The sequence below is a fragment of the Geospiza fortis genome, unplaced genomic scaffold, assembly GCF_000277835.1.
Source record: "Geospiza fortis unplaced genomic scaffold, GeoFor_1.0 scaffold41, whole genome shotgun sequence".
Classification (NCBI taxonomy): Eukaryota; Metazoa; Chordata; class Aves; order Passeriformes; family Thraupidae; genus Geospiza; species Geospiza fortis.
The window spans coordinates 2,791,441-2,818,573 of NW_005054299.1; the positions used below are offsets into that span (position 1 = coordinate 2,791,441).

Below are 27,133 nucleotides of genomic sequence, written 5' to 3' on the forward strand. Positions count from 1 at the left end.
AATATGGTAATTGGAAGGCTGATCTCATTGTCTGGAAGGAGAAGAGGTAACGGGGGTGGTTTTATGCAAAAGCTGAATTGCTTCTGAAGCACTGTTTTGCACTTGGCAATGAATGCCACAGCTAAAAAGCTAGTGACAATTTAAAGCTTTTGTTTGAGAGCTTTAAGTCCTTGCAAAAAACACATAAGAGAAAAACTTGTTCACTAAAAGTGCAAGCCCTGTACACAATCTCATTTTGTTGCATGTCCAGTTCAAAATCAGTGTCTTTTTGCTGAATCTAGATCCTGGTTTGCGCTGAATGTTGGTTTAAGAGCTTGAATCATAGAACTTTTTCACATGCCATTACATACCTTTTTCAGAGAGTCTACCTTGCAAAAAGAGATTTTTCATCCATCCCACTTTACTTTTTTTCTCCTTATTTATTAATTTCTCTTTTCTTAGGTTTTCTTTTCAGCCCCTCATTGGCCTTATTTAGTGGGGTGACCATAGAGACATCTACTGGCAAAGGCTGGCATTGGTGAGCAGGCACATCCTGAGCCCCACTGCAGCAGTGTGATTATCCAAAGTTCTCTATTTCTGGCTATAAAGGATAATGTCAGCTAAAACCACTCTTGGATTTTCTCTTTTTTTTTTTTTTTCCTTTTAATGCCACTGTACTGACATCCCAGACTCATGAAAGATGATGCTTTGTATTGTTGTGGCTCCTGATCTGTAATAGTTGCAATACCCGCATGTAAGCCAAGGATTTTTGGAGTAGTTTGCAATGTACACTGGCTCTGTATTTTGTTGATTCTCTATTCTGGCTCCAAAGGCTAAGCCTTTTAATACTCATTTTTCCCTTTTTGAAAGCATTGGGTTTGCAGATTTACTAAATTAGTAATTCATCACTCAGCTAGGTTTATAAATTTTTTTCAGTTTCTGGGGATAAACATGAAATAGTTGTTGACAGAAATCAGTGTTAACAGGAAGTGTCTTTTCCAGCCCATGGATTTTCTTTTTGCTATAATGCATTACGTGTCTATGAAACAAATATATAAAATATGACACACACATTTCAGCTGAGTTACAAACAAATAGTTTACATTTTGATGTTTTACTGAATTCAGCAAGGGTTTATAGGAATTTCTGGATCCTTAGGCAATTGAATAAAGCAATTTTTAGAAGGCAAATCAATCCATCAATATTACATGGTCCTATTTTGTTTTTCTTGGAGCATATTTAAAATTGTACATTTGAGGTGTCAAGGTTCAGGAGTCAAGTGCTACATGTGATAAATTAAGGAAAGGTCAGAGGCTATGCAATGCAGTTTCAGAAGATTGTCTACCTCTGCCTTTGCAGCTCATTCATGCTGAAGTGATGCACTCTGGGAATTACTACCAAACTCTGCTCTGCAACATCTGCTCTCCCTAAGTGAGTTAGTGCACGTCAGACATCTTTATGTCAGAATATTGCAGTGATGGATGCAGTCTTCAGAAAATGCTGCATAAAAATCTGGTGTGCCGTTCTGGCCATTAAGTGAAATTACTATTTAAATTAATGGCGCTGTCACAGTTTATCTGTGCAAAGAATGAACGCTGATTAGGGTATTAAGTAATTAGCAATTTATCACACTGGAACAAGGTTGATAATAATTAAAGAAGTAATGGTTTACCAAAGAAACTAGAAAGGGAGTCACTTCTTGTTATGTGAGTGAAATCTTGGCTGAAAAATTTAATTCAGTTAAACAAAGATGAGGTTCACAGTGAAAGAATACAGCTTTGTTTGTTTCAATAGAAAAACAGTTCATTATCAAAATTTTAGTTTGCCTGTCAGAAGTCCCATGGGGCTGTCTGAGTTGCTTATTAGTATTGAATTGAGTCATTTTCTGCATTAATTCTCTCTTTAAAATTGGTAGAATCCTAGGACAATTTGGAAAAAGGGTGTGAATAAGAGGAAATATTTTACTTCTTGAAGAGCTGATCACAGTTTGATTGCTGTGAATAGAGCCAGCCCTGAAAAAAAGTAAAGTATGTAAGTAGCATCACCATTTTTAGCCATTCCAGTGACTGGAATGAAATGTTCTGAATGCTTTAGCAGGATCACACCTTTAAAGATTAATTTTCATTATGTATGACTTCTAAGAGAGATTTGCTGCAATAAATAGCAGTGAAAAAGTGGCCACTCTTGCACGTGTTTTAAATGCCAACGTATGACAGAAATGACGTCAAACACAAACTATGTTGTAGATGTAAGAGTATATCACAGCCCTGTTTTTTGTGTGATATCTTTCTAGTTCAATTAGTAATAACATTTAAGTTCAATTAGTAATAACATTTATTTCATTGCCAGTTATAGAGGAGTTTGTAGTATTTGGTTCTGAGTTAAAACTTACCTCTTTCTTTAGATGGCGTTGGGTTCAACACTGGTATTTCATGTAAATACGTGGAAAATTGCAGTGGTTATGATGAGCTTTACTTTTAAAAATGAAATTATTAAAACCAGAAAAAAAATAGTGGAATTAAGTTTGGCAGCTTATCAATTCCATTGTAGAAATGCAAATTATATATAGATATCAACTTCTTGAGTGATAATTCTCTGTATAAGATGACTGAAGCTTCACTGTGGGTATTTTCCAAGTGACCCATTCCATTCTAGGTACCTAACATGAACCCCTACTTTAAAATATAAAATATTTACATTCTACAGGAAATTTTCATCAACAATCCATCTCCAGCCTGCTGTGGGCAGTACATTGGTGTGGTATTCCATAGCAAAGTTCTTTACAAAGTTCAAGAGTGGTGAGCGTTGATTGTAGGGCACCCTGTTTATTTCTCTAATTCTTGATTGTTTTCAGCAGGTCTGGAAGTCAGGATGCTTACTTCAGTCACCTCGCGTTTTAATTTAATCTCACTTTAGCTAAATCTGCATAATTCCAGCTGCTGGTGGGTTTATGCCAAGATATATTGCATTGTGAGCTTTCACCTTTCTTATCTATTTACTTAAATTTCATATTCAGCTTTTTTTTGTTTGTTTGTTTGTTTGTTCATTTCAGGGATGTTCTGTTGTGGGCAAGAGTACGTGAATAAGTCAGATACCATATGCTGCTCAGGTTCCAGTGGTGAGTCCCTAGCACATGTTAGAAAGAATGACCAAGTGCCAGTAAAATGCTGTGAGACTGAACTTATTCCAAAGAGCGAAGAATGCTGTAATGGAGTTGGATATAATCCTTTGAAATATGTTTGCTCTGACAAGATTTCAGCTGGAATGATGATGAAGGTAATTGATAGAAAATCTCTTGGTAGCTCTGATTTGATGATGGAAAGAGAAATACACTGTTCATAACTATTTTTCTAAAATAGGAATATAAAAACTCTTGTGTGCATTATTCATTTTCACATTACATCCATATTAATACCGAATGAGTTTGCCATGATTGATGTTATTGCAATGAATTCTAAAGGAATTAATAATGATTAGCTGCCTCTGTGAAGTGTTGCCCAGCACTTCAGATTAGTACAGTGGCTAAAAGTTGGCATACTAACAAGACTGACATGTATAGCCAGTTTCCATTCTGTGACCGCTCTTTCTGATGATGTTCATTAAGTGGAAATTAAAAATTGGATGGCCAGTTCTGAAGTATAAAAATGCTATAACATTTCAATTTGGGCAGGCAGTAGGACATGATTCCCCAAGCCCCTAAAAAAAATCCACAAAAAAACCCAAAAATAAAAATAAAGCAATTGACATTTTCTTGATGGACTTAATCCTGATCCTACAGAAAAACAGTGGCCGTTTTGGCATAAATTTCAGCAGTACTAGGATAGGTCCTTTCCTACCTTAGGAATTATATCGTTTATTCTCATTCTATTTTAATGTCACAGTAAACTAAACACCATAAAGGCTAATTTGGTCTTTTCCAAGAGCACCCTGTGACTGTAGGCATCAGCATGAGACAATTTTGCCTGCAACTTCAAGTTGAATTCAACAGAAATCTTCAAGAATTAACATCTTGGTGTTATGCATATGCTGTAAAAATGTTCTCAATTGTTATTATATGTGTATATATATATATGTATAATATTTTTATAAAATTATATTTATGATAAGAGAGAGAGAAAGTGGAGGAGAAAAAAGAACATTGGATATTGTGAATTCTACAATAGGGAAATCAGAAAGATATTGTGGAATTTACCAAACGTATAACAAAAGTAAAACAGACCCCATCCTGCCATATCCGGGTATTCCTATGTCCTTGTTGTTCCTCTGCTAAGTTAATACAGAAATATTTCTTACATCTTTGCCTTTTCATGTCAAGGTTTTCATGTAATTTCATTTTGGGACTGAATCATTTTCTCCTAGAGAAAATCCAGGCATTGTGATGAGTCAGCTGCAGTTCCTCAATGCATTGTATTAGTAGCTCATGCAAGGGAAAAAATGGCTGAGAACAGGTTAATGAATTCGGGTAGATAACACACCAGATCCCTGCCTTAGGTGTAAAGTATAAACAAAGGAAGTGCTTTGTATTTCACTTACCCACAGTAGAAAAGAGATAGCAGTGCTGGCTCTCTGAGATGTATAGATTTACTAACAGCAAAAGGGCTGATAGCCTGACACATTCTGCAGCTACTTTACATGGGAATGCAATCCATCTATATCCTGCATCCTCTATGGATGTCTATCACAACGTAATTTTTTGTGGAAGTGCCAAATTTGGGAAGTTAAATTAGCTGAAGTTTCTAATCAGCTAAGACACTAATTTCAATAGGTGAATTAAGGAAGCATTAGGTATAATCTGCTTGGTTTTCCTTCTGAAGTTTATGACCTAATGGGCAAAAATATTTGTTGCAAATTTGGCAGTACATTTCTTTCTGCAGCAACCTATATTTCATGAGAATTATTGCTCTCTAGCTTATGGTTTGGCAAAAATATTATTTCATGAATTTTAATGGAAAGTTGTGGATGCTCAGTGTATATTTCTGTGAATTGTACTTTATGGGTTAAATCTTATATCTTTATGTTTGCAGAGGTCTTTTATTGCAGCAAAGCTTGTGTTTAGTAGTGATGTGGCAGAAGACGTGATTTATATAGCCCATGGATAGAGTTTTCAGCCTCAAAAGCTGCCAAGGACTTGCACAGAGCCCTCTTGTGTACTTGGCAAGCTGTGTGAGGGGCTGGGAATTTGCTACTGATTTGCCACAGGATATCGGCTTTTACAGGAACAGAATGTTCAAATTCTTGGATAAAATCCTGTTGTCATTGAGTCTAGACTCTTCTATTTTCAACAAATCCAGCCATTTGTGCTTCCAGTAATTAAAATTTGTGATGCTTTCATCCAGGGACCCTAAAAAATATCTGTTTCTTTTAGAAAGGATTATAGAAACATCAGTGATCAAAGACAGTAGACAGGCCAAAGGCTGAAAGGGTCTCACATATGCTAGAAATATCAATCTAATCAAGGTAGTGGCATGGTTTTTGTGTTGTATAAAGATAGAGAAAGACTAATGGAAGCATTTATAGAGAAAGGAAAATGTGGGAAATATATTTTCGTATGTGTTCCTTAGGTAAAAGAAGAATGCAAGGCAAATGTCCTTTGCCCTTTATCTATGGAGGAAACAGCACATTGTGGAAAGTGTGACTTTGATCCTAAGGAGAGTATCTGTGCGTGGATAAAAGGTTCACAGAGTGCTGCAGAAACAGAGGTAGAGGCAGGTGTGTGTCCAGCAGAAGAGGAGACTGTCTACACAGGAGGTCCAACACAGTATTCATTTACAGGTAAGGAAAAGTGGCAGACCAGACTGGTGATTTGTTAGTATAGATAGTTTGCTCTGGAGAAAAAGATGACCTGAATGCCATCAGATAGCCCAATTAAACGTGAGGCAATGTGAAGAATGACATGGATCTTCTGGAGTGAATCCAGAGGAGGCCATGAAGATGCTCAGAGGCTGGAGCACCTCTGCTGTGCAGACAGGCTGAGACAGCTGGCATTGTTCAGCCTGGAGAAGAGAAGGTTTCAGGGGGACCGTAGAGCACCTTCCTGTACCTAAGGGAGGGTCTGCAAGACAGTCAGGGAGGGACTTTTTACAAGGGCAGGTAGTGATAGGACAAAGGGAATGGCTTTCAGTTAAAAGAGGGCAGGTTTAGATGATGTATTAGGAAGAGATTCTTTACTGTGAGGGTGATGAGGCACTGGAACTGGTTGCTCAGAGATGTTGTGGTTGCCCCATCTCTGGAATTGCTCAAGGCCAGGCTGGATGGGTTTTGAGCAAACTGATCTAGTGGGAGATGTCTCTGCTCATGGCAGAGGGGGTGGAACAAGATGATCTTTAATGTAGCTTCCAGCCAAGGCCATTCTATAATTCTATGAAGTGTAGTGAAGCAGAATTCTTTTAAGAAGTAATCTGTGAATCGGGGCAGAGACTTCAGGGATATGCAATGAGTGAGATTCAATGAGTACCTAACATGTAAACCTGCTTTCAAAAAAGTTGATAAAATAATGGCCCTGTCTGAAGAATACCATCTATTTCTATCTGTAAACCCAGGAAAAAAAAGTTATTTTGTATTTTGATAAGACTGAGATGATCCAAATGTAATTTTCTTTTCCTAGATGTGAACCTCGAACCTTTTGTCACATATGAGTACAGGGTGGCTGCTTGGAATAGCTATGGAAGAGGTTTCAGTGAAGTTAGCAGAGCTGTCACTAAGCAAGATGTGCCACAGGGTGTAAGTCCTCCAAAATGGGCCAAAGTAGATAATCGGGAAGACATGATACTGCTCAACTGGGAGGAACCACTTCAACCAAATGGTATTGATACATTTTTATAAGTGTTTTTCTGTCATTCCAATGACAGTGTTCCTAAATCAGAAAACGTATCTTAATCAACCTGTGTCACTGAAGTACATATATTCCTAAACTATTCCTAACCTAAAGGAAGGTTTTGTTGTAGGTTGCTATAATTTTCATTGCAAGTAAGAGGAGAGTCTTCTTCACAGAAAACAATTTATTATGTCTTTGCAAAGTGCCAATATAAGTGCGCAAATATGATCAGAAAATGACAATCATCTTAAAAATATTTGGGGATTCGGGGGTAGTGCTGGTAGTGCTTACATTTATTTCAGGAAATCTTGCTTATTATTTTCAAACTGTGAGGAATCTTGGTAATGCTCTCACTAAAAACTGGGATCTACTCAGATGCTGAGGCAGATGCTGAGGAAAGTAGCTGGTAATTGACATTCAGCATTTAATCAGAATTATTATCTGCTGTTCTGGCCATGTAGATATTTCATTGAATGTTTTCTGTATGCAGAGTAGATTATTATCCCATGACACAGGATCCCTCAGCTAACAAAAGGGAAAACTTTCTTTCTGCAATAGGTCTTATTATTCACTACATCATCCTCCGAAACGGAATCGAGCATTTTAGAGGAACAGAAATGAGCTTCACAGACACCAGTGGTGTCCAGCCATACCAAGAGTATTCCTACCAGCTGCGGGCCTGCACCGTGGCTGGTTGCACAGACAGCAGCAAGGTTAGTGAAGTGGGCTTCATGGAAAATGGTGCCAGGATTTTATCAGCCAGTGTGGCAACACTGAAATGCTTTCGGAAAGGTGTATTTTGAAGACATGCTGATTATTGAGTAAGTGAAAAAAACATCAATAAACTGATTTGGATTCAGCTACTGACAAGTGAATATTTGCAACCCCAGGTTGATACAAGCAAACAGAAGAAGAAAGCAGTGTCTCAGTCTTGGCAAAGCTGAAATTGCACTGTAGGAACTGGTGTTTGTTACAGAGAAAGCTGTACATGGCAGAATAGAGTAAAGAATATTAAAATGTGCCTTCTCTAAACCTGGAAATTAAATTTTTGCTTCTCACTAGGAGGTCTATAGCCTCTTCTTCCTTGGTATTTCTTAGATATTTACTTTAGTTATAGTCTAGCAATTTTTTCAACAAACTTCTTACTCTTCCACTCCAGTGGAAAAGCCTCCTTTCTATATTACTCTTCGCTGGCTTTCTATATCTGCACCTGCTTCAGGCTTTATTGTCCCTTTGTGTGCAACCTGACTCAGCTTCAGTTTTAAGCAAACAGGGTCTATTACCTCCCTTTCTGAGTTTCATTTCCTTGTGTATCACTTTGAATCACCAACATTACTTTTTAACCAGCTCTGGTTTTTATTCTGCAAAGTACCTCCTTTATTTATTATTTGCAAAAACGATTTCTTAAGCGACCTTTTTTCCACAATATTATTCTTGCCTCTTTGAAAATGAATTTCTAGGACTACAAGGGTAAGGTCTGTGGGGCAGAGGTGGGGAGTAATGACTATGTTTTGTAATTATTATATCTGTGAGATTGATTTTTTTTTAATTTGCCGGTGTTTAAATATTTTTTCTTATTCATGCAAATCTCAGCCAGAATTCTAAAATAAAAAACACTGATGTAGAGGGATGAAGATAGGTGGATAGTCCTCTGTCTGCACACAGAGCTGTGGTCTGGAAACTGTAGGCACAGTTGCTGCAACCACTGACCTGATAATAAATCCTACTTGTTTCACTTGCCTGTAATTAAGGAGTTTACTGTTGCAAACACTGAAGTCTGCAAGTGGGGACTGATTCCACCAAATGCACTGACAATGTATTATAGAGGGCACATTTTATATTTACAGCATAATATAAATACTTTATGGTGGTAATAACAGAAAAAGAAAAGTGATTTTCAAAGAGAAAACGGTCTGACTCACTTATTAAACCAATGTAATTTGGAAATGCCTATGCCTCTTCTGTAGCTGATGGTGGAGATGTGTCAATAGAAAATTACCTTTTTCCTTTTCCTTTTTTTTTTTTTTTTTTTTGTAGAAAGAACTTAACAAGTGCAAACTTATCCTATCTTTCAAAATCTTTAGATTCCTTATGGAAGTATGGAGTTGCAGATAGCTAAAATAGAGTTCAGATTGCATGGGATATATGGAGGCTTAGCCCCATGTTTACTGGTGCTTAAAATATATGAAATCAGGCAGTTAAAATGCAGAGACACTGACAAACCATATGGAAGAGAGTTATCAAGAGTTTTCAAGCAATACAGTTTTTGTTGTTTCACCCTGTGCCATACACTGCAGCTAAAACGTGGTGAACCTGTTGTGATAAATTGGAGACACAGACTTATGTAATGTATTCAAGGTCAGATTTCATTGTGAAAAAGGAGGAAAAAAGTAACTACTTCTCCAGCCCCTTGGTAATGATATGCCAGCCCAAACAACATTTTAAAACAAAAGTGACATTCTCATTGATCATGGTATCTAGTGTACTATTACATTAAATTGCTGTTTAATTCATATGTCTTCAGGTAGTTGCAGTCACTGTCCAAGGAGTCCCCGAGAGTGTTCAGCCACCAGAAGTCAGTGCTCTGAACTCCACAGCATTGCATTTAACCTGGGGTGCACCCAAGAAACCAAATGGGATCATCAGAGAGTACCAGATCAGTCAGCTGGGGAGAGGACTTATATACATTGATGCTGCAGGCAGAATGCAGCACACAGTGTCAGGTAAGGAGGCAAAGCTCTTTGGCAGGCTAATGTCCTGTCCTTAAGATATAAGACAGTATTAATATATTAAAAATGCCACTTGTCAGTGAGTTTGAAATCCCCAGCACTGCACACAGTTTGGAATGCTTTATCATGACTTTACATATCTTAAATTTATTTTTTTCCAATCTCTTTCATTTCTAGCTGCTGTTTGTTAAAATATTAATAGATTTAATTTCAAAATTTTAAAATAAATCTATCCAGCACAACTGAAGATGCATGCTTTGTAGTGTGCTCAAGGACTTAGGTATTCTGTGTGGGCCAGCCATTCCTTCATGCAGATTTACCTCTCTCTTTTAACATCACTGGTGTGCAGTAATGCTGTTGTGAATGTGTAGCAGTGTGGGATTGAGAAGGATCCAGTACTTTTTGTATGAGATAATAAAAAGGAAAGGAAGACAGAACAGGAAAGATCCCAAATTCTGTTTATAATATTGTGTATTGCTTATAGCCTTTTTCTTGATGAAAGAAGCTTTATTCCAGAGATTCTGGGGAAAAGTTTGGCTCAGACCTCAAATGTATTATTTTTACATATTCAGTTTTTACTTATTTTTGAATGTTACACTGAGCCAAAATTCCTCTTAGAAATGCTTCAGTTGAACAGAGCAGGAAAATAAGCATTATGGGATATATTTTTTTTTCATTCTTTGACCTCAGGTTGCTCATTAAATTTTTATATCTCACAAATGCATTCATTTTTCCCTAGGTTTTTTGCCCCACAAGTAGGAAATTTCAAGATTCCAATGTTGTACACACCACATGACAGCCAACCAAAGAGCAGAATTTGACTTAGAGCACATAAATCCTCTGGAGCATAGATGACACTCTCAAATAGCCCTCAAAGCATGAGTCCTGAGTCAGGGTGGATCCTTTAGTGCTTTAAAAAAGTTTGTCTCTGCTGTGCTCACTCACAGAAGAACAAGATTGCTGTTCCTCTTTGACAATATCATGCTCAAGTGTGAAATTCATCAATGGTGTATTACTCCTATCTCCATATTCAGTGCTTCTGGACATGAGATATTAGCCAGAGTTGGTGGTACATGTTTTAGAATTGCTGTGGTAAGTTTACACTGCGAAGAAGGAACATTCCAACAAGGACTGATTTATCGAGCCCATTGAAAAATATTTCTCATGCTCCTCCAAGGCAGTTATATCTCCATTTTAATGCCAACAATACTTAGCAGTTGGAAGTGAGAGGAAATGAAATTAATTCCTGAGAAACAAGGATCTTTTTTTCTTTTGTGTGCCTGTTCTGTTAAGCCACTGTCCAGTGCGGCCATGCTAAACCAGGAATGAAATAAGTGATCATTCCTCCCGACAGTCATAATCAAATCTTTCGCTGTTTTCTGCAGGAGCTTCCTTGGGTAATAATGTGAATTCATGAGAGTGATTTAGCAGTATGGGTAATTATTGCTCTCTAAATTAAAAGAATACGATAAAAGAATCAAATTCACTTCATACATAATCTCAAATGTTTGAACTGTTTGTCTTATTCCCTGTGGATGTATGTTTCGATTTTCCCATTATCCTTGTTTTCTTCTTTTTCTTTTTTTTTTCCTCTCCAAAACTGCCTGCTTTTCCCTGAGCAACAGTTGAACATTAATGAAGCTGTAGCATTAGTATTTGTGGAGACTTTGAATCTCGGGTCTCACAAATGGCAGACATGAAGGCGAGCACCTTGCCACGGCACCATTGTCTTGCTGCTTATTTTTAATTACATCAAAGCTTTGGAAACATGATCCCACAAATGCTTTGTGGGAATAGTGGTGAATGTGCTCATCATGTGAAATCCATAAATTGCTTATAATCCTCTCAAGATGTTAAAAAAAGCATTAAGTAATTGAAGACAGGAAGTCCTCAGTTAATTATTTAGAGGTGTTATCAATGCTTTAAGCAAACTGAAGCATTTTCTGCTATCTCACTGAGTTGAATGCCACTGGGACCTAGGGGCAGCAGCCATCATCTTCTCATATTCTCTAATGCAAACAGCACATGGCAGCTTGTCAATAAAAGACCTTTTTATATCATTTATTACTGAACACTTCCAGTACCCTGTACAGAACAATTTGGATGACAGTTATGGCATTGTTTCACTTTGTGTTACTACTACTTTACAAATGGGCCTGCTAATGCTTTGCAGTGGGGCCAGGCAGAGGGTAAGACTGAGGAAAATAATTAGGGGAATTGTAAAAGAAAGCCAAGAGTGCCCTCTTCAGCAGCAGGTGGGTTTATAGAGAAGGTTCTTCTCAACTCCCCCCTTTTAATCCACCAAAGTTAATATCCCAAGTAGGAGGTTTTATCAACAATTTGTAGGATCAATAATTTTTAGGTCAAAACCAAGGAAGATAATGAATATTTATTTTAGTACAAGAAACAATAATATGAATACTTTATGACTGAATCGTTTGAAATTCTTTCATCTGAACATATTCTCCATTTCAGGGCAATGAAATCTGAAGAGATACCAAAGTGTTGTCACTGGTCAGGTCTATCTCCATATGCAGCACTGAATCATTAATAATATTTATCTGAAGGAAGCTCTTGGGGGTGAAGGGGTTGTGGGAGGCTGTGGTCAGCAATCTGACATCCTCCTGAGTAAAATTCCCACGGCAGGGCCCAGGAGCGTTATCCTGGGAGCTAATTACTGACCTTGCTGGAGCCATACCCACAAATGGAGACAAACAGTATCAGAAGGAATTGATTTAGCTAATAGAACAATGCATTCTTTAAAAAACCCCACTGTTCCACAGCCTTTTGGCAAATGCAAATGCTGCAACAATATGATAGACTTCTTAAATTGATAAAAAAAAATTAAAAATTTCCCACAATAATAAACAAAAAAGGAGAGAAGAAAGATCCTCTAGGGAACAATCAGTAGAGACATTAGAAAAGCAAAATGCTGCTTATATTTCAATATTATTTTACTAGTTGTTTTTATTATCAGTCACATACATAGATTTGCACAGAGCTTTCCAAAGCATAAGACAAGGCATCTAATGCAAGGCTTTAATAATCTAGATAAAAATCTGCTGTGACTGCTCCATATATGGCTAGAATTAAAGGTATCAGAATTTCACCAATAAATTTAGTGAAAGCATGTGCTCTTTTTTTAATGCTCATTTTTCTCTTTTAAGTGTAGTTGTAAATGAGTATTGCTTTATTATGCATGTTTCCTTTAAAAGTGAACATGACTCCCTTTAGGGGAATTCAAGTAATTTGTTGCCACAGTAATCTTTTCTATCCTGAAATGTTAAATACTTGGCTTTCCTCCATGCCTCTGCCTCTCTCCAGTCTGCAACTGTCATTTTCTCCCTCCTTACTTTTATACACAGTGTTCAGATGATTTTTCTTCTCTTCCAGTTCATGATTAAGTTACAGCAAGGGCTGTCCCTCTGAGTCATCTCTTTATTTTCTCTCCTTCACATCTTGTTCAATTTGTTAAGCAGCCTGCATGTCTTCCATTCAGTATTTTACCTTCCTATGTAATTGCTGCTTCTTCTTTCACTCTATTTGTTTGTAATACATTTTAATTAAAATATCTCGGTACTGGATGTAAGCAAGGATTTGTTTACAAACAAAGGTCTTGCAGAGGCTTTTTTGTTGCCACAGAGTTGCATTGTTCTTCAAATCATTCCATTTAGGTGCAGGAGCTACATCAAAAGTACGCTGTTAAGACCACAAAGCCCAATCCTTAAAAATTGACCTGTATAATATCTATGAATTGACCTGTATAATCCTAATTCAGCCTCTTCCACACAACAATCTACATTACACAGCAGTACAGTCATTTGTTCATAGGGTTACTGCCTCGTTCAGTCCACAATCGGTGCCTCTTCTAGGGAAGAATAAAATGGAGCTCCTTTATGGAGAACTGCTGCCTCAGCTTTAGCTGTGTTTAGTGGATTAATTCCTTCTGGGAGTCTCAGTGTGGATGGGCCTAATTCTGCTTCTGCCCAGAGCTCCATTCCCTTTCAAGAGACAGGAACATGGAGCACAGGGAGGGAGGCAGTTGGGACAGTGCCAGCCCAGAGGGACCAAGCATGGATTGCTGTGAGGCTGGGGGCATGGACTGCCAAGGAGAGTGGCCTGACATCCAGGGCTTTCATATTTGTTCAGGCTGTGGTACTGAGGTGGGCACATCTCAGTCTTTCACAGTTTGTCACAACCACCTCTTCTCATTTTCATTACCTTGCCTGAATTTCCTGAGCTCTCACAGCTGCAGCTGAAGGCACCAGTTGTGCTTGGATAGATAAAGTTTTGCTTAACACCAGGTAGTCTGACAGCCATGTCCCAGGAATCCCAAATGGCTTCCTGGCAGCTCCAAGGAGATTTTTGGTTCTCTCAGTCTCTTTGAGTCGGTATCCTGATTCTGAGAGAGAAATTGTTCTCTTTTATTTTCTTGAGTTTATGTGGATTTTTTATGGAGTTGGTTGGGGGGGGGGCTTTTGTTTTGGTACTGTTTTAAGACATTTGGAATGCTCAGCAAGTTGGTGTTAATAAAGCATCTGTATGCTCTAGGGGTGGACGCTGCAAGAAAAGTCTCAAATTACAATTAATCAGGCTGTAGACCACTGTGTTGGAGGCACTTTTAGAAAAGACTGTTCCACAAAGCCTGTGAAACAAAGAGGATCAATTTGTATTGTACAATGTCCTGGCAATGGGATTTCCTGGTTTTTGAGTGTTCAGTTTTGCAATTTTAATATTTTCAAAGAGATTTTGTGTATAATTTGCTTCTTGTTGTACTTTTTGTATCCTTTACATTCAGGAACAGGAATCTTTATTTAATGTATTGTGAGGTGTTAACAAGGGGGTCCTTGAAAACATAAGAAAGGGGTTTTCAGTGTTTGTGCCTGGTGATATCTTAAAGATCAGTTTTGAGAAATATCTGAAATAATAGTTTAGCAACGGTGCTGTGTTGTGGGGTGGAGGGTGCTGTGTGAGGAAGGCTGATCAGCAGTTCAAGCTGAGCTCTCAGGTGATCTCACAGTGGTCTGCATCTTTAACAATTTAACTATAAGAAGCCTTTAATGGGTACACAGAATTGGCTATTCTAAAAGCTCATTTTATGAGGATCGCTAAAGTCAAATTCTTAAGCCACAGGCAACTTGATGTGAAATCTGAAGTCATCGACACACGGCACAAGGATGTTTGAAAATTTCCAAGAAAAAGGCAAAGCAATATATTCTCATCTCATTCAAAGATGTACAGCATAGAAGGTTTGAGCTGAAAAAAAAGTTTTTAAAAAATTACAAATAACTAAAATTAATATTTTGTAATGAAGGCTTGGTTGTCAGTTCAGCTTCTAGCTGCTTTGTAGCATTTATTGTAAAGTCTTGTATCAAATGGGGAAAAATAGAGGGAAAATAAAAACTAGAAATTGGGAAGGTCGCAGGAGTATCCTTGGACTTATTTGCAATGTAGTAGAAGGTTTCATGTACAAGTGAGTATTTTGTTATGTTATTATTGCAAATGTATTAGTAATACATTTTCAAAACATTAAAGGCTATTCAGGTTTTCAAGTCAAAAATGCTAAACAATTGCACTTTCAGGTATTTTCTGCATTGCCAGTGTCATCTAAGTTTTTTGATTTAAAGCTGATTCAGGTATATGAGGGATATCCGTAGATCTATTGCGGCATAGACAGACATTCAGTCTGAATTGTTTCGTTTGGTTTTTTAAATCAGTAGAGGACATATGTCTAAATTAGTGGGAATTCACTATTTCAGTATTGTTCAGGTGTAATATAAGAATAGCTCATACTTTGTTTGCCAAATATGCTATAAGTTAAGTCCAGTAACTTTCTATGCAGAGATATAATTCTTGGAATGATTGATGTCAACATCTCAGCCTAAACTCTGTTTGCTTTTTTCAGGTCTGCAGCCATACACTAATTACAGCTTTGTGCTTATTGCATGCACATCTGCTGGGTGTGCTTCCAGCCAACCACTTTCAGGTCAAACTTTACAAGCTGCTCCTCATGGTAAGGGAGAAAGTCATTCTTACAGAACTGCAAAGAGATGGTCATACGGGCTTGTATTTTCTGACGGATTAACAAGGTGCACAACTCCACTGTCATCCATCAAGCTATCATGTAGATATTTACACAAGAGAATCTGTCTCTTGGAGTTTTTATATCTTACCACATTCTCTTTACTGCCTAGCACTGCATTTCTACTTTTTTTTGGGAAAATTTCCCCAAATTCATCTATAAGTTCATTAGCTTCATTAACAAAGTTAGAATTGGAAGATGAATTTTTTTTAAAGCACAAATGAATATGCAGAGACTGCTGGGCATATAAAGGCAGCAGCCTTTGGCCTTGTTCTCCATTAATCTTTACCTTGTCTACTTGGTTGCATTTGTTATAGGATAAATACAGAAAGTGTGTTAAATTTTGTCATTCTCCCTGGCAGTGCTTTATGCTTTCATTACATTGCTGAAAACAGCAGCATGAGTATGGGAAAAGAAAAAGAAAAGACCTTTGAGTTTCTGTCATAAAATTAAAATAGTGTCATTTTGATTTTAATAGGGGTATGGCCAAAACCTCATCATATCACAGTCAGCTCAACAGAAGTGGAAATGTACTGGAGTGAACCAGAGGAACCCAATGGACTTATTACTCATTATCGATTATTCCGTGATGGAGAACAGATTTTCCTGGGTGGCAGTACAGACCTGAATTTCACAGATGTTAACCTGCAGCCTAACAGTAGGTAAGGCATGTTAACGAGCTCTGGTAACAGGTGAAAGACCTTGAAAAACATAGGTGCTTGTGTTAGTGAAATGTACAAAATATAACTTATTGTGAACAAAAGAAAACTCTTAAAATATTACTTTATTACTCAAAATTTATGGAATACTTTTACTAGTCTTTCAAATGTTAGAAAGACATTAATCAAAGGACTTTTATTTTTGTTTTGTTTTTGAGAATAGGTCATTCTGATTCAAAGAAGCAAAGCTTTTTTTATTTTTTTTATTGGATGGTTTGTTAGTAGCTCAATTATAGGTATTTTTCCATCATGGAATATACTCTGAAAAATGCCAGGCTTTATATGACAAACAGCACTGCATATGGTATATGATGTTCCAGTGCATACTGAACATGCAGGTTCAAAAATAACTGCTGATATTTTTATAGAAGTAATTCTGAAATTAGTTTTGACGCTTTTTGAGTCAATACTTCTCTTGCTTATGTAAGCTAATTTGAATTTTTATATTAGTATTTGAGTTATTATATCTTAGGTTCTATGGTAATTATTATTCTAAGTTACTTTTCTCACATTAGCAAAACTTAAATGTGAAAATCTTCACTAATGCAGTATTTGTAATACTCATTGTATTCATTTTAAATTGGTGAAAATGGAAATGTTCTGTTGCTGGTATGCCTAAAGCTTCTAACTGCAGTGTCCACTGATCTTTTTGTGTTTGTGCAGATATGTTTACCAGCTGGAAGCCAGCACTTGGGGCGGCAGCAACAGTAGTGATAAATATGTTATACAAACACCAGCAGGAACACCAGAGAAAATTCATGTCCCATATAATGTCACAGTAATTGATGCATATTCTATATTTCTAGCTTGGGATGTGCCAGGTAAAAATGTATTTCTATGTAGTACTTTGTAGCAAAATGAAAGGATTGAAAAATTAGTATATCCAGGTAGGCAGCCTGAATCATTCTGATATTTTTATTCTTTGCATTTAGTTTTAGTGATTTAAATACTCAGTATCTAAAGCTGTTGCCTCCTAGAGACATTTTATTTTAATAATATTGATCTAGATACTTGACATCAGTATTGTGAGGTTTAGCTGAGCAAAACCCTGCATGTTTTAGAGTTATGAACTATTAGTGAGTGCAAATATTAATGAAAAAACAAAAAAAAATTGAGTTTTCTCTTCTGTTCATACTAATTGGAGTTATCATCATGGAAACCTGACAACCTTTTAGGTTGTGTGACAGAGATACTAGTTAGCTTTGACCTAATTTAGTAATTTTATTTGCCCAAGCACCTAGTGTATTGTGGATATGTTCCCTTGTAGTATGGTGGATCAGCAAAGGCCCAGAAGTGTTTTTCCTCTAGTTACTCTTCTCCTGAACATGATCAGGTGGCCTCCACCTGCTATAGAGCTGGGCTAACAAGGAATAATTTAATTACAGAATATTTTTGTAAGAGAAACCATGCAATGCTTCATCAATATAGATCATAGCTTAAGTGATTGGAGCACTTTACTGATGTTATAAAAATTATGTGCTATATTTATTGTGGGACAATGAAAGCCTTGTAATGAACAATCTTTTTTTCTACTGTACTTCATTTTCAAAAAGGTGTTTTCTAGTTTGTAGATACTGGTTTTTTTTTCAGTTAAAATTTCATCAGTTTTTTTTAGAAACGTCAGATGTTTGCATATTGCAATAATAGCCATATGTGTTTTATCAATGAATTCATGGGAGTTTTAATATCTCTTGTTCCTAATTAATTAAGATGTTCTATCCTTGCTTAGCAAGGGACAATTGGCATTAAAAATAAAGTCACCTAGAAAAAGCATTTTGCCTTCAAGACTGGGATTGCAAGTATTGTGGCAGTGCTTAGCAGTGCTCACCCTACCCATTTAAGCAATGATTAATAAATCTATAATACCCTGAGCTGTCAATCTTTTAGTTTTCAGGAGCACAAAATCCATTATAGAAATGCTATAATATATGAAAAAGATTAAAATCTTAAATTAAACTTTTCCCCCTACTGCCTGAAAGGATTTAGAACCCTGCAGAAGGCAGGTGAATTCAAATGGCATATAATCTACAGTTGGTTTTATTGGAAAGTGACTCATGCTGTATTATGGTTTTGATAATAAATGTAATTTAAGGTACAAAATATTCAGCAACATTATAAATAGATTTAAAACAAAAGAATGTATTGGAATACATAGGCTGTGAAGAGTGGGGTGTTTCCCAGCAAAGCTTGTCCTTGTTCTAGACCTTTTCCAGCTGCTTAAATTCCTGTTACTCACAGTAGGTTTCAAGCCTGCAAGGAGAACCAGGCTCTGTGTAGTACATTTCAGTATGGTGCAATTAAGATTATGCATACAAAGGTCTGTCTGTTCCTGAACCCACAGAATCAGAGGGATGAGGAGGAGGTTGGACATCATGGATCTGCAGAAGTTGCCGGGTTCATGTATTCACACATCTGTAGAAATCATTCTCCTTTGATGGGAAAGGAGCATGTCCTTCTTTCCAGATGTTGGGACACACCTTGAACACTTATCTAACTTCTGTGGATATTTGATAACTTCTTTGCCTTCTAGTTGTGGGGCTAATTATTGAGGTTTTTAAATATGAAGAAGGAATTTTCCTACTGTGCTTCTGTTGGATATTGTCCTGGCTTCAGCTAGAACAGGGTTCATTTTCTTCCTAGTTAAGAAAAAGACAGGAAAGCAAATCTTGCTGTTCTTTTATTATAGCATTTCAGGGCCACTAGCTGATCTTATAAGAATGGGGAGTACTAACAGCAGAGAAATACTACTGAATGTTACTGAAAGCTACAATGCTATTAATGCTGCTAAAACCTGTGGGCAGAAGCATAGTTCTATGCAGAAGCTAGGAAATTAATTATTGACCCTTTCATAATTCTGCTTTGTGCTCAGTCTGAGGTCCTTTGTGCTTCTAGAGTTATTTTTTCTTAAGAGTAAGATTGCAGAGGATGCAGGTGGAGGTTTATTCTGGAAGTTCTGATCTTCTGGAATAGCATAGATCCCATTAACATGTCCTGTCATACAGGTGTTTGGGATCACAATCATCCCCAGCTTGGTAGGATTAGCATAAAGTGTCTACTGCTTCTTACCCTTATTTATGTCCATGTACATAGAGTAACTATTTTTCTTTTTCTGATCTATTGCCTTTCTGTGCATAAATCCTTGTCTCACAATAGGCTGCATTGAGGCAATATAGGTTTTCCTTATAAACTTAGAATGCATCTTTATTTATAATGATTGTCAGGGTTGACAGTCACTCTTGGACAAAACTGTTCTTTTCACTGGTGTAGACTCAATGTCAAAAAAGTGCTTTTAATTAACAAAGTTTTGATGAGAAGGTACTTGTTCATAGTGTCTTCCTGTCTGTGGATATCAGGGCTGCTTTGGCATTCTGTCTTATCTGCTGTAATAAGTTTGGATCAAATAATCACCCTCAGGATTAATTATGGACACATTGTATTACAAAGACCTTCCTTTTGGATGGTTTAATTATAACATTTCAGCATCTGTAATATATCGAAGTCTCGTGACTTTATAGATGTGTAGCATCTCAAAATTCCTGACTTAGCTAAAGAGCAAGGTGGCCCAGTAGTGATTGAAGTGATGGATTCAGAAAAAAATACTTGACACACCTCAGTCACTGTGGAAAATAGGGCTTTATTTTCTGAAATAGGTATTCCATTATCTTCCTCAGAGCACAGACTTCAGAGGTATGGTACATTTCACTGATATGCTAAGGAAGGATATGTTACAATTATTGTGGAACAACTCTTAGTGCCATGGATAGAGCAGAAGAGCCGAATGGAAAAAACTCCACGGCATGATTTCCCCAAGGTATATCCATAAATGTTATTGATAGGTAGGCAGGTAGCCATCCTGCATTCCAGCTCATTGACAGCCCCACTGCTCCTCACTGGGGACCTGATTCTTTTGGGTGTCTTCAGTTGTGGCTGGTGGTGACTTGAAAGCTGAACGTGCTCAAAATAGGATCCTGTCCTCTGCTCCTAGGACACTATTTCATATGTTAAAGATCATCTGGGTTAAAATATTTTCTTCTTCGTCATGTTATAACACTTTATCCACCTCTAGGTTTGCTTTCAGTTAGAATGACAGAGGTTTGAAATCTGGATTCTTACTTTAGTCTTCTTGGAATCACGCATGGCATTTGAATACCATGCATTTGTCACAGCTTACCCAACTAACCTGGTTTCTTGTGGACTAGCAAATGGAACTTTTGATAAACCAATATCACATGCTCTCATTTTTGGTTTTTTTGAGTAAATTATTGTTTGCTCCACCTCTCTGTAGGATAGGTTTTCTAGTTCAATATCCAAAGATTTGCATCTTGCAAACAGTCAGCATCTCCAGCTGTTACTGTTTTCAGAGTCTTGGTGGGAATACTTGATGCAACCAGACTGAGACATCTGGATATTTGAAGCATAATGTAAATAGTTAATCTCAGGAAGCCAAACAGATTTTTTTTGTTTCGTGAATTTAAATATTAAAATATAACTTCAAAAGAGATAATGTTCCTGTTTCAGTATTTGCTTCCTATAAGTGGAAAAGTTTTAGCTATTTTGCTTTAATTGTGATCTGATTTCACATCATAGTAAAGAAATTTTCAGCAATTAACTTCAAACAGATTCTGGGGGACCAGTCTGTAAGTCTGTGCCTTTCTACCCCAAGTTTTAAGCATCCTGTGCTGCAAATTCTGTTTTTGACCTAGCCTAGTTTTGAAGTACACAAAGCCATCAAACATAATTTGCAGAGTTTTGCACAGAATTGTCCATTAAATGTTATCCAAATATGCCCAGAAAAACCCAGGGTTTCATTTGATTGATTTGTCCCATTGCAAAATATGCACCTGCTGTGAAATGAAGTCACAGAGGAAAAAAAAGTGGAATAATTTAACTTTTTTATTTGTAAAGATAATCAGGGTTTTTCTGATTACATCTTAACTTCATAAATGTTAAATAACCTATCAGCATCTAGTTGTTGTAAATTATGAAAAAGTGTATTGCTGGGAATATTAACCAACTAAATCCTTGTTCTTTAGTGAACATGAAAATGTGTTATGGCAGGTTGTCATTGTGCTCATGGTAACTTTGACACCAAATAACAAAACTGCCATTTGCATTTAGGGTAAATTGGTTCACTTGTGCTTTTACGCTTCCTTTTATTCTGACATAAATTTATGAACTCTGGAACTAACCAAGTCATGTGGTTTCCCAGATGACTGTAACAAATATGCCCATTTCATTTCCTTCAGTCATCAGAGCACACAAGGTAGTGGTTTCAGACTGGCTGCAGATGCTGAAGGCTGTTCTGAGCAAAAGGGGTTTTTTGCAAGATTCTGTGTTGTAAGAGTATATATTACAATTTTTCAGATTAGGAAGCGATCCTTTGATCTTTGTAGTCAGTGAATTTGATCAAAGTGTAGAAGGATTCCATCAGACATTGGAATTTTTCAGGATGCTTATGTGATTTTATTTAAAATTTCATTTTCACTTCTTGAGAGTATTTTTTTCTCCTGACCATATTTACTATTGGTATCATTCCTAATATAGTGCAAAATTTAGCAGAATTTCAAGATTTTGTGTTTCAGGTGTGAGGTGGCATTTTTTAATAATTTCTGATATGGACTGAACACTGTCCAACATTGTTGGATAGGTCATTTATTTTGAAATAGATGTCCTTTGCTGCATACTGATGGCTGGATTCAGCTGTCCTTGTTTATATTTAATCTTCCTTGGGAAATCAAGCATTCTGAATAGTTTCAATTTCAAAAGTTTCTGGTGATTTTTGCCTAGAATAAATGCACTGATGAGATGCAAAAAACTGAATTATATCACTCTCATAAAGGAATGGGTTTTTCTAGCTCAAATGTCTGGTCAGTTTTCAAGACTGGAAAAGAAGGGGACTTTAACTAGGAGATTAAATAATGGTTTCTATTGGTGTGCTCTGTACCATTTCAAACTCTTTCAGGTACTCTGTTGTATACTTCACAGACTCTCTAATAATAGTGTGGAAATACTACTACTTCTACTAATAGTAATAATAATTATTATTTGTCTTTAACACTATATTTTTAATTACTGGAAAAATTTTACACTGCAAACTCAACTGCACCCTTCTGGAGTATTTCTTCTTCCATATATCAGGCAAAAAATAATTTTCTTTGAGGCAAAACTAGTCTACTTCAAGATGACCTCCCAGTGGTTTACTCTGTAAAATTGTCCTTGATTTAGAAAGTTGTATTTCTGTTATTCCATTCCTAATGATTATGTCTTGCTATTTTTCTTGTAACTTTTACACTGAAGGAAAATTTTACAGAGGAATTTCTGCATTTTTTCTGCATTAAATCTCCTTCTCCCTTCACCTCTTCCAACAGTTCCTAACAACATCTTTGTTCTTCCTGTAAGCTGAGCAGTTGAATAAGATTGAAGTCATGGCTCTACTTCAGGGCTATTTTTCAGCTTTTTAGTGTAATGGCATTTTCTCTGTCTAGCATCTAGTCAGGCAGCTGAATGTTATTTCTTTGGGATTTTTATATCCTCTTTTTCTTGTGAGAATTGTAAAAACATGGTGTTTCAAAGATTTTTCTGATCTTTCAAAGTACATCAGTTGTTCATAGTACCAGAACTAAACTTGAAATCTCTGATTTCTTGCAAACTGGTTTTTAGTTATACATATTCACATACATACTTAGCTAAAAAAGCCCTATCTAACAGATGCACAACAGTGGAAACAAAATGCTCTTTGTAGCTTCAGGGTAGTAGTATCAACGTAGATACTTTATCAGAAAAGGGCCAAAATTGTAATTAGGAGAAAAAGCTGAGTTGTTTTCCAAAGTTAAAAAAGGAAAGAATCTCAAGGTCTGGACAAGTCTCAGAACTGCTCACAGGCATCTGGTCCTTGTTGCAGTCACAAAGACATCTCTGTGACGTCTAAAGTAGGTGTTGTGTTGAAAGAGAAATGTGATTTTACTGATCAGATATATCTTGACTCATCTCAGAAATGAACCTTCTCTGGTCTGTACTCTGTCCTTTCTTATGTGACTGCAGAATGAAGGAAACACAATTAATACAAACTCTTCTTTGGTTGTTCTCTTGGCTTTATGAAACTGCTGCTGTCTGCACAGACCAGTCTACAGTGGACAAAAATTAAAAAATGTACAGCCTATTTCCTAAAAATATATTACTGCTCAAGGGAACGAAAAATCAGACAAAACCACCAACCAATCAACCAAAACTCTTAGACACGTCATGTGGAAGAACAAAAGAGAACATCCAGGAACATCTGCCTATTGTTCTAAAAGGATGGTATATGGCTTAGCTTGTTCTTCTAAAGGAACTGAGTTTTTCAGCTTCTCGAGAAAACTGGAAAATTAAGAACTGACAACATGGGTATAGGAATAGATGGGGAAAATGTTTGAATTTAAATACTAAAAAAATGAGAGGCTTTTTTTTTAACAAAAACTGAAGAGTTTGTTTTTACATAATTTAAAATTATGTTTCTTGAATTCAAATACTAAAAAATGAAAGTTTTTTTTAAGAAAAAACTGAAGAGTTTGTTTTTACATCATTTAAAATTATATGTTTCTTGGCTCAAGCTGTCGTGTTGTACTCTACTGGTGAAGCGGGCTAAGAACCTACACTCAGCTACTGCTGTTGGGCTAAAGAGGCATAATTTGCTGAATGGTTGCAATTCACTTGTTTGATCATATGACTATTCAAACAGCAGTGCTTAGTAGCTGTTACTCCTCCAAAATACATAAAAGCTGCCTGGTTCCAAGTCATAAGGTCGGTCTTCCCAGAAGTGGCAATTGCAAAACAGGCATTGACTGAATTGAATTTTGATTCTTACCTAAGAACCATAATGTCTGTCTTCCACTTAAAATCTGCAGATGGGTCTGTTTCAGTTTATATTTAAATGATTGTAGTTTTCAGAAGAAGCAGTAGGGAAAACCTCCAGAGGGGGCTTACGTTTAAAATTGCATGTGATGAATTGGCTCTTTGAAGTTGTCCTGCACTGTTGTTAGTGTTTCAGATAATCACTGGTTCCTCTCTGTTTCACAACAGGGATATTCATTGTCAATGTGCCTTTGGAATACAACATCCTGCTAAATGCGAGCAGTCCCACTCTGCTGGTGAAGCCGGTAGGACGCGCACATTTTGCCTTTGTCGATGGCCTGGATCCCTACACCCTGTATGAGATAAGAATACAAGCGTGCCAGAGTGGTAAGGCAATTTAAAACACTCATCTGTGTGGCTGGAAGGGATTTTGCAGGTAGATGCAACTCTGAAAAACAGATGAAATTCTTTTACATTGCAGTCAAATGCTTACCCAGCAAAGAGAAGGCCTAGCACTGAATGAAGCATTAAATATTTCTCCATGTATCATGTGTGGACTTCTCTATATATCATGAATATATCAAATGGAGGTTTAAAATATGTATTTTAGATTATATGTGCCACTTTATTAAAAGCTCTTCACAAGCAGCTTAAAGATCTTTGAAAAAGGATGAATCAGTTCTGTAATTACTCACAAACAAGAAGTGGTGATCATAAAGACAGGAGAGAAGAGCCCAAAAATTAGAAATTCCCTGTCTTTGATGGAAATTTTAAAAAACTTATTGAGATAAGTATTTATAAAATGACAATTTTGAACCAATTTGCTCCTCACTCACACTGCTGAAAATCAGGACTAATTCATCAGTAGAGTTGTGGTAATTTAAATGAGTATTTAACAATGAAATTAGTTGAAATGAGACACCATTTCCACCAGCAGCTTCTTTACTGGATATTCATTTGCTTTTAATGTATTCTTTTGTTGAGGAAAAAGCTGTTATCCCTACACAAATGTCTTGTTTTGTAGGTGGGTGTGGTGTGGGTGGTCAAACATATTCAAGAACTGCTGAAGCACCTCCCAGAGAGCTGAGCCCACCTGTTGTTAAAGCAATTGGACCTGCACTCATAGAAGTGAAATGGGCACCACCCAGGAAACCAAATGGCATCATTACTAACTACTTTATCTACAGGTAAGTGTCCTTATCACCTCAGATTCTTAGTCCTACTTAACGGTTCCTTTCTTTATTCCTTGATTTTTTGGGAGGTGGAAAAAGGTGTAGAAGTATATTTGAAACAATATATATATTTCCTTTCAAATGCTAAGGTAAGAAGCTGATCCATGGATGGCCATGTTGAGAATAGGAATTCAAACAAGAATCATCTTCCTGAACTACAAATGACAAAAAATGCATGTGAAAGTATGTTTAAAAAATTCAAGGGAACAAAAAAACTTAGAAAAACTTTGTAGGATAGATACTTGTACTGTGCTTATGAGGACCACTAGATACAAACTTCAGTGTTCTCTGACAGACAGCTGAGAATTTTGTAATGGAAAGAGGAGTAATTCACCAGTTCTGAGACTTTTAAAAGCAGAAAATGTATCTAGGTTTCTAAAACAGATCAATTTTCCAAGATAAATTATGTTTCTAAGTAAGTAATCTGGACTGTGATTACAGTGCATCTGTTTATGTACCTTGGTGTTTGTGTTCATCTGCCCTGTGTAGGTCATTGACTGATGCATTCTCACTTTCTATGAGGAGTTTCCTAAGCCCTGTGTGAGGATTTTTCTGTAGCAGTGTTTAGGGCAGTATGAAACTAGGAGAGCACTGATCTCTGCTGTGCCTGTTGAGCCTTTGTTAAAAGCTCACTGGAGCGACCTTCTTGAATGGCTTCAGAAGTCAGGGAATATAAAACTCAAGCCATATATTTGAGAGGGATTTAAACTCTAAAGTTCCTGGGTTTTCCAGTTCTTAAGTATGTGTGGCAAACACATGCTGGGCTGATCCTAGCCTCCCACAAAGAGTTTGTGACTTTTTTATTATATTAGAGGTGTGACTGAGAAGACAGGAAATCCAATTACCTTTTGGAATCCTCAGTGATAATTAATATAAATTCATTCAAAGATGTTAGTGGTCTCTAAAAATTCCTGCTATCTTGAAATACCCTTTTGTTTGCCTTTTTTTAATTGTCTTATCAAAACCCCAAGTCCCTCCCCTGCATAAAGAGGAATAAAGTGTATGTTATAGCCCAAGACATATCTTCACTCTGTTGGTTTTGTAAATAAAGCTGATGATTACTGCTGCTATTCCATGGCAACCATAGGAAGGGAAAACAGGAAATATAATGCAGAAAGCCTGCTTCAGTGAAAAATACTGTAAATTGAATTTGACAGCATTTGATGGCATTTGATTATTCTAGTCACAGCCAAACAATGATATAAAGAGTAATATGAAACAGAATGTGTTACTGCCTAGCAGACTCAAAAGCAATAAACCTTCCTCCAATGTGACACAATCACTTCACAATCATAATTGTAGCCTGTTTGATACCTCTGAGTACAGCAGAAGGGCACTGACTGACATAGATACATTTTGTTTTTTATTTAAAGTGAAATGAAAATGGCGCACTGGGGCTCCAGATACAATCGGTATATTCACCTACATAGGCATGAATCACTTGGCAGTTATTTCAGCTGAAGTTTAAATGTGCTTAGACAACAACAATATCAAATCTTTCTCAGATAGCTGCAAAAATCAGAAATGGGATGTAAGCACATAGTTCTTTTTCATTTTGTAGCCACACATGGCCTTACATTGTTATAGCAGCAAGACTGCAGTATTTCTATGGGAGGTTATGGAATGTAATTTCTTCTTCAGTATGTGCCTCTTCCTTACTGCATCATCACCAAAATAAATTCATTTAACTCAAAACCTGGAATGCTTGGGGACCTAGTGTGTGCAGATCTCTGCAGCAAAGCAGCAGG

General features: G+C 36.8%; 1 protein-coding gene across 1 annotated transcript in view; it reads left to right on the plus strand.

Annotated features, from left to right (window-relative positions):
- Positions 1–27,133, plus strand: part of USH2A (usherin) — a 371,949-nt gene that overhangs the window by 284,347 nt on the left and 60,469 nt on the right. Inside the window, 10 exon segments of the mRNA XM_031059531.1 lie at positions 3,032–3,255; positions 5,541–5,751; positions 6,584–6,781; positions 7,352–7,506; positions 9,318–9,516; positions 15,428–15,535; positions 16,083–16,266; positions 16,987–17,144; positions 24,382–24,540; positions 25,178–25,340. Of these exon segments, the coding sequence (XP_030915391.1) occupies positions 3,032–3,255; positions 5,541–5,751; positions 6,584–6,781; positions 7,352–7,506; positions 9,318–9,516; positions 15,428–15,535; positions 16,083–16,266; positions 16,987–17,144; positions 24,382–24,540; positions 25,178–25,340 (1,759 nt within the window).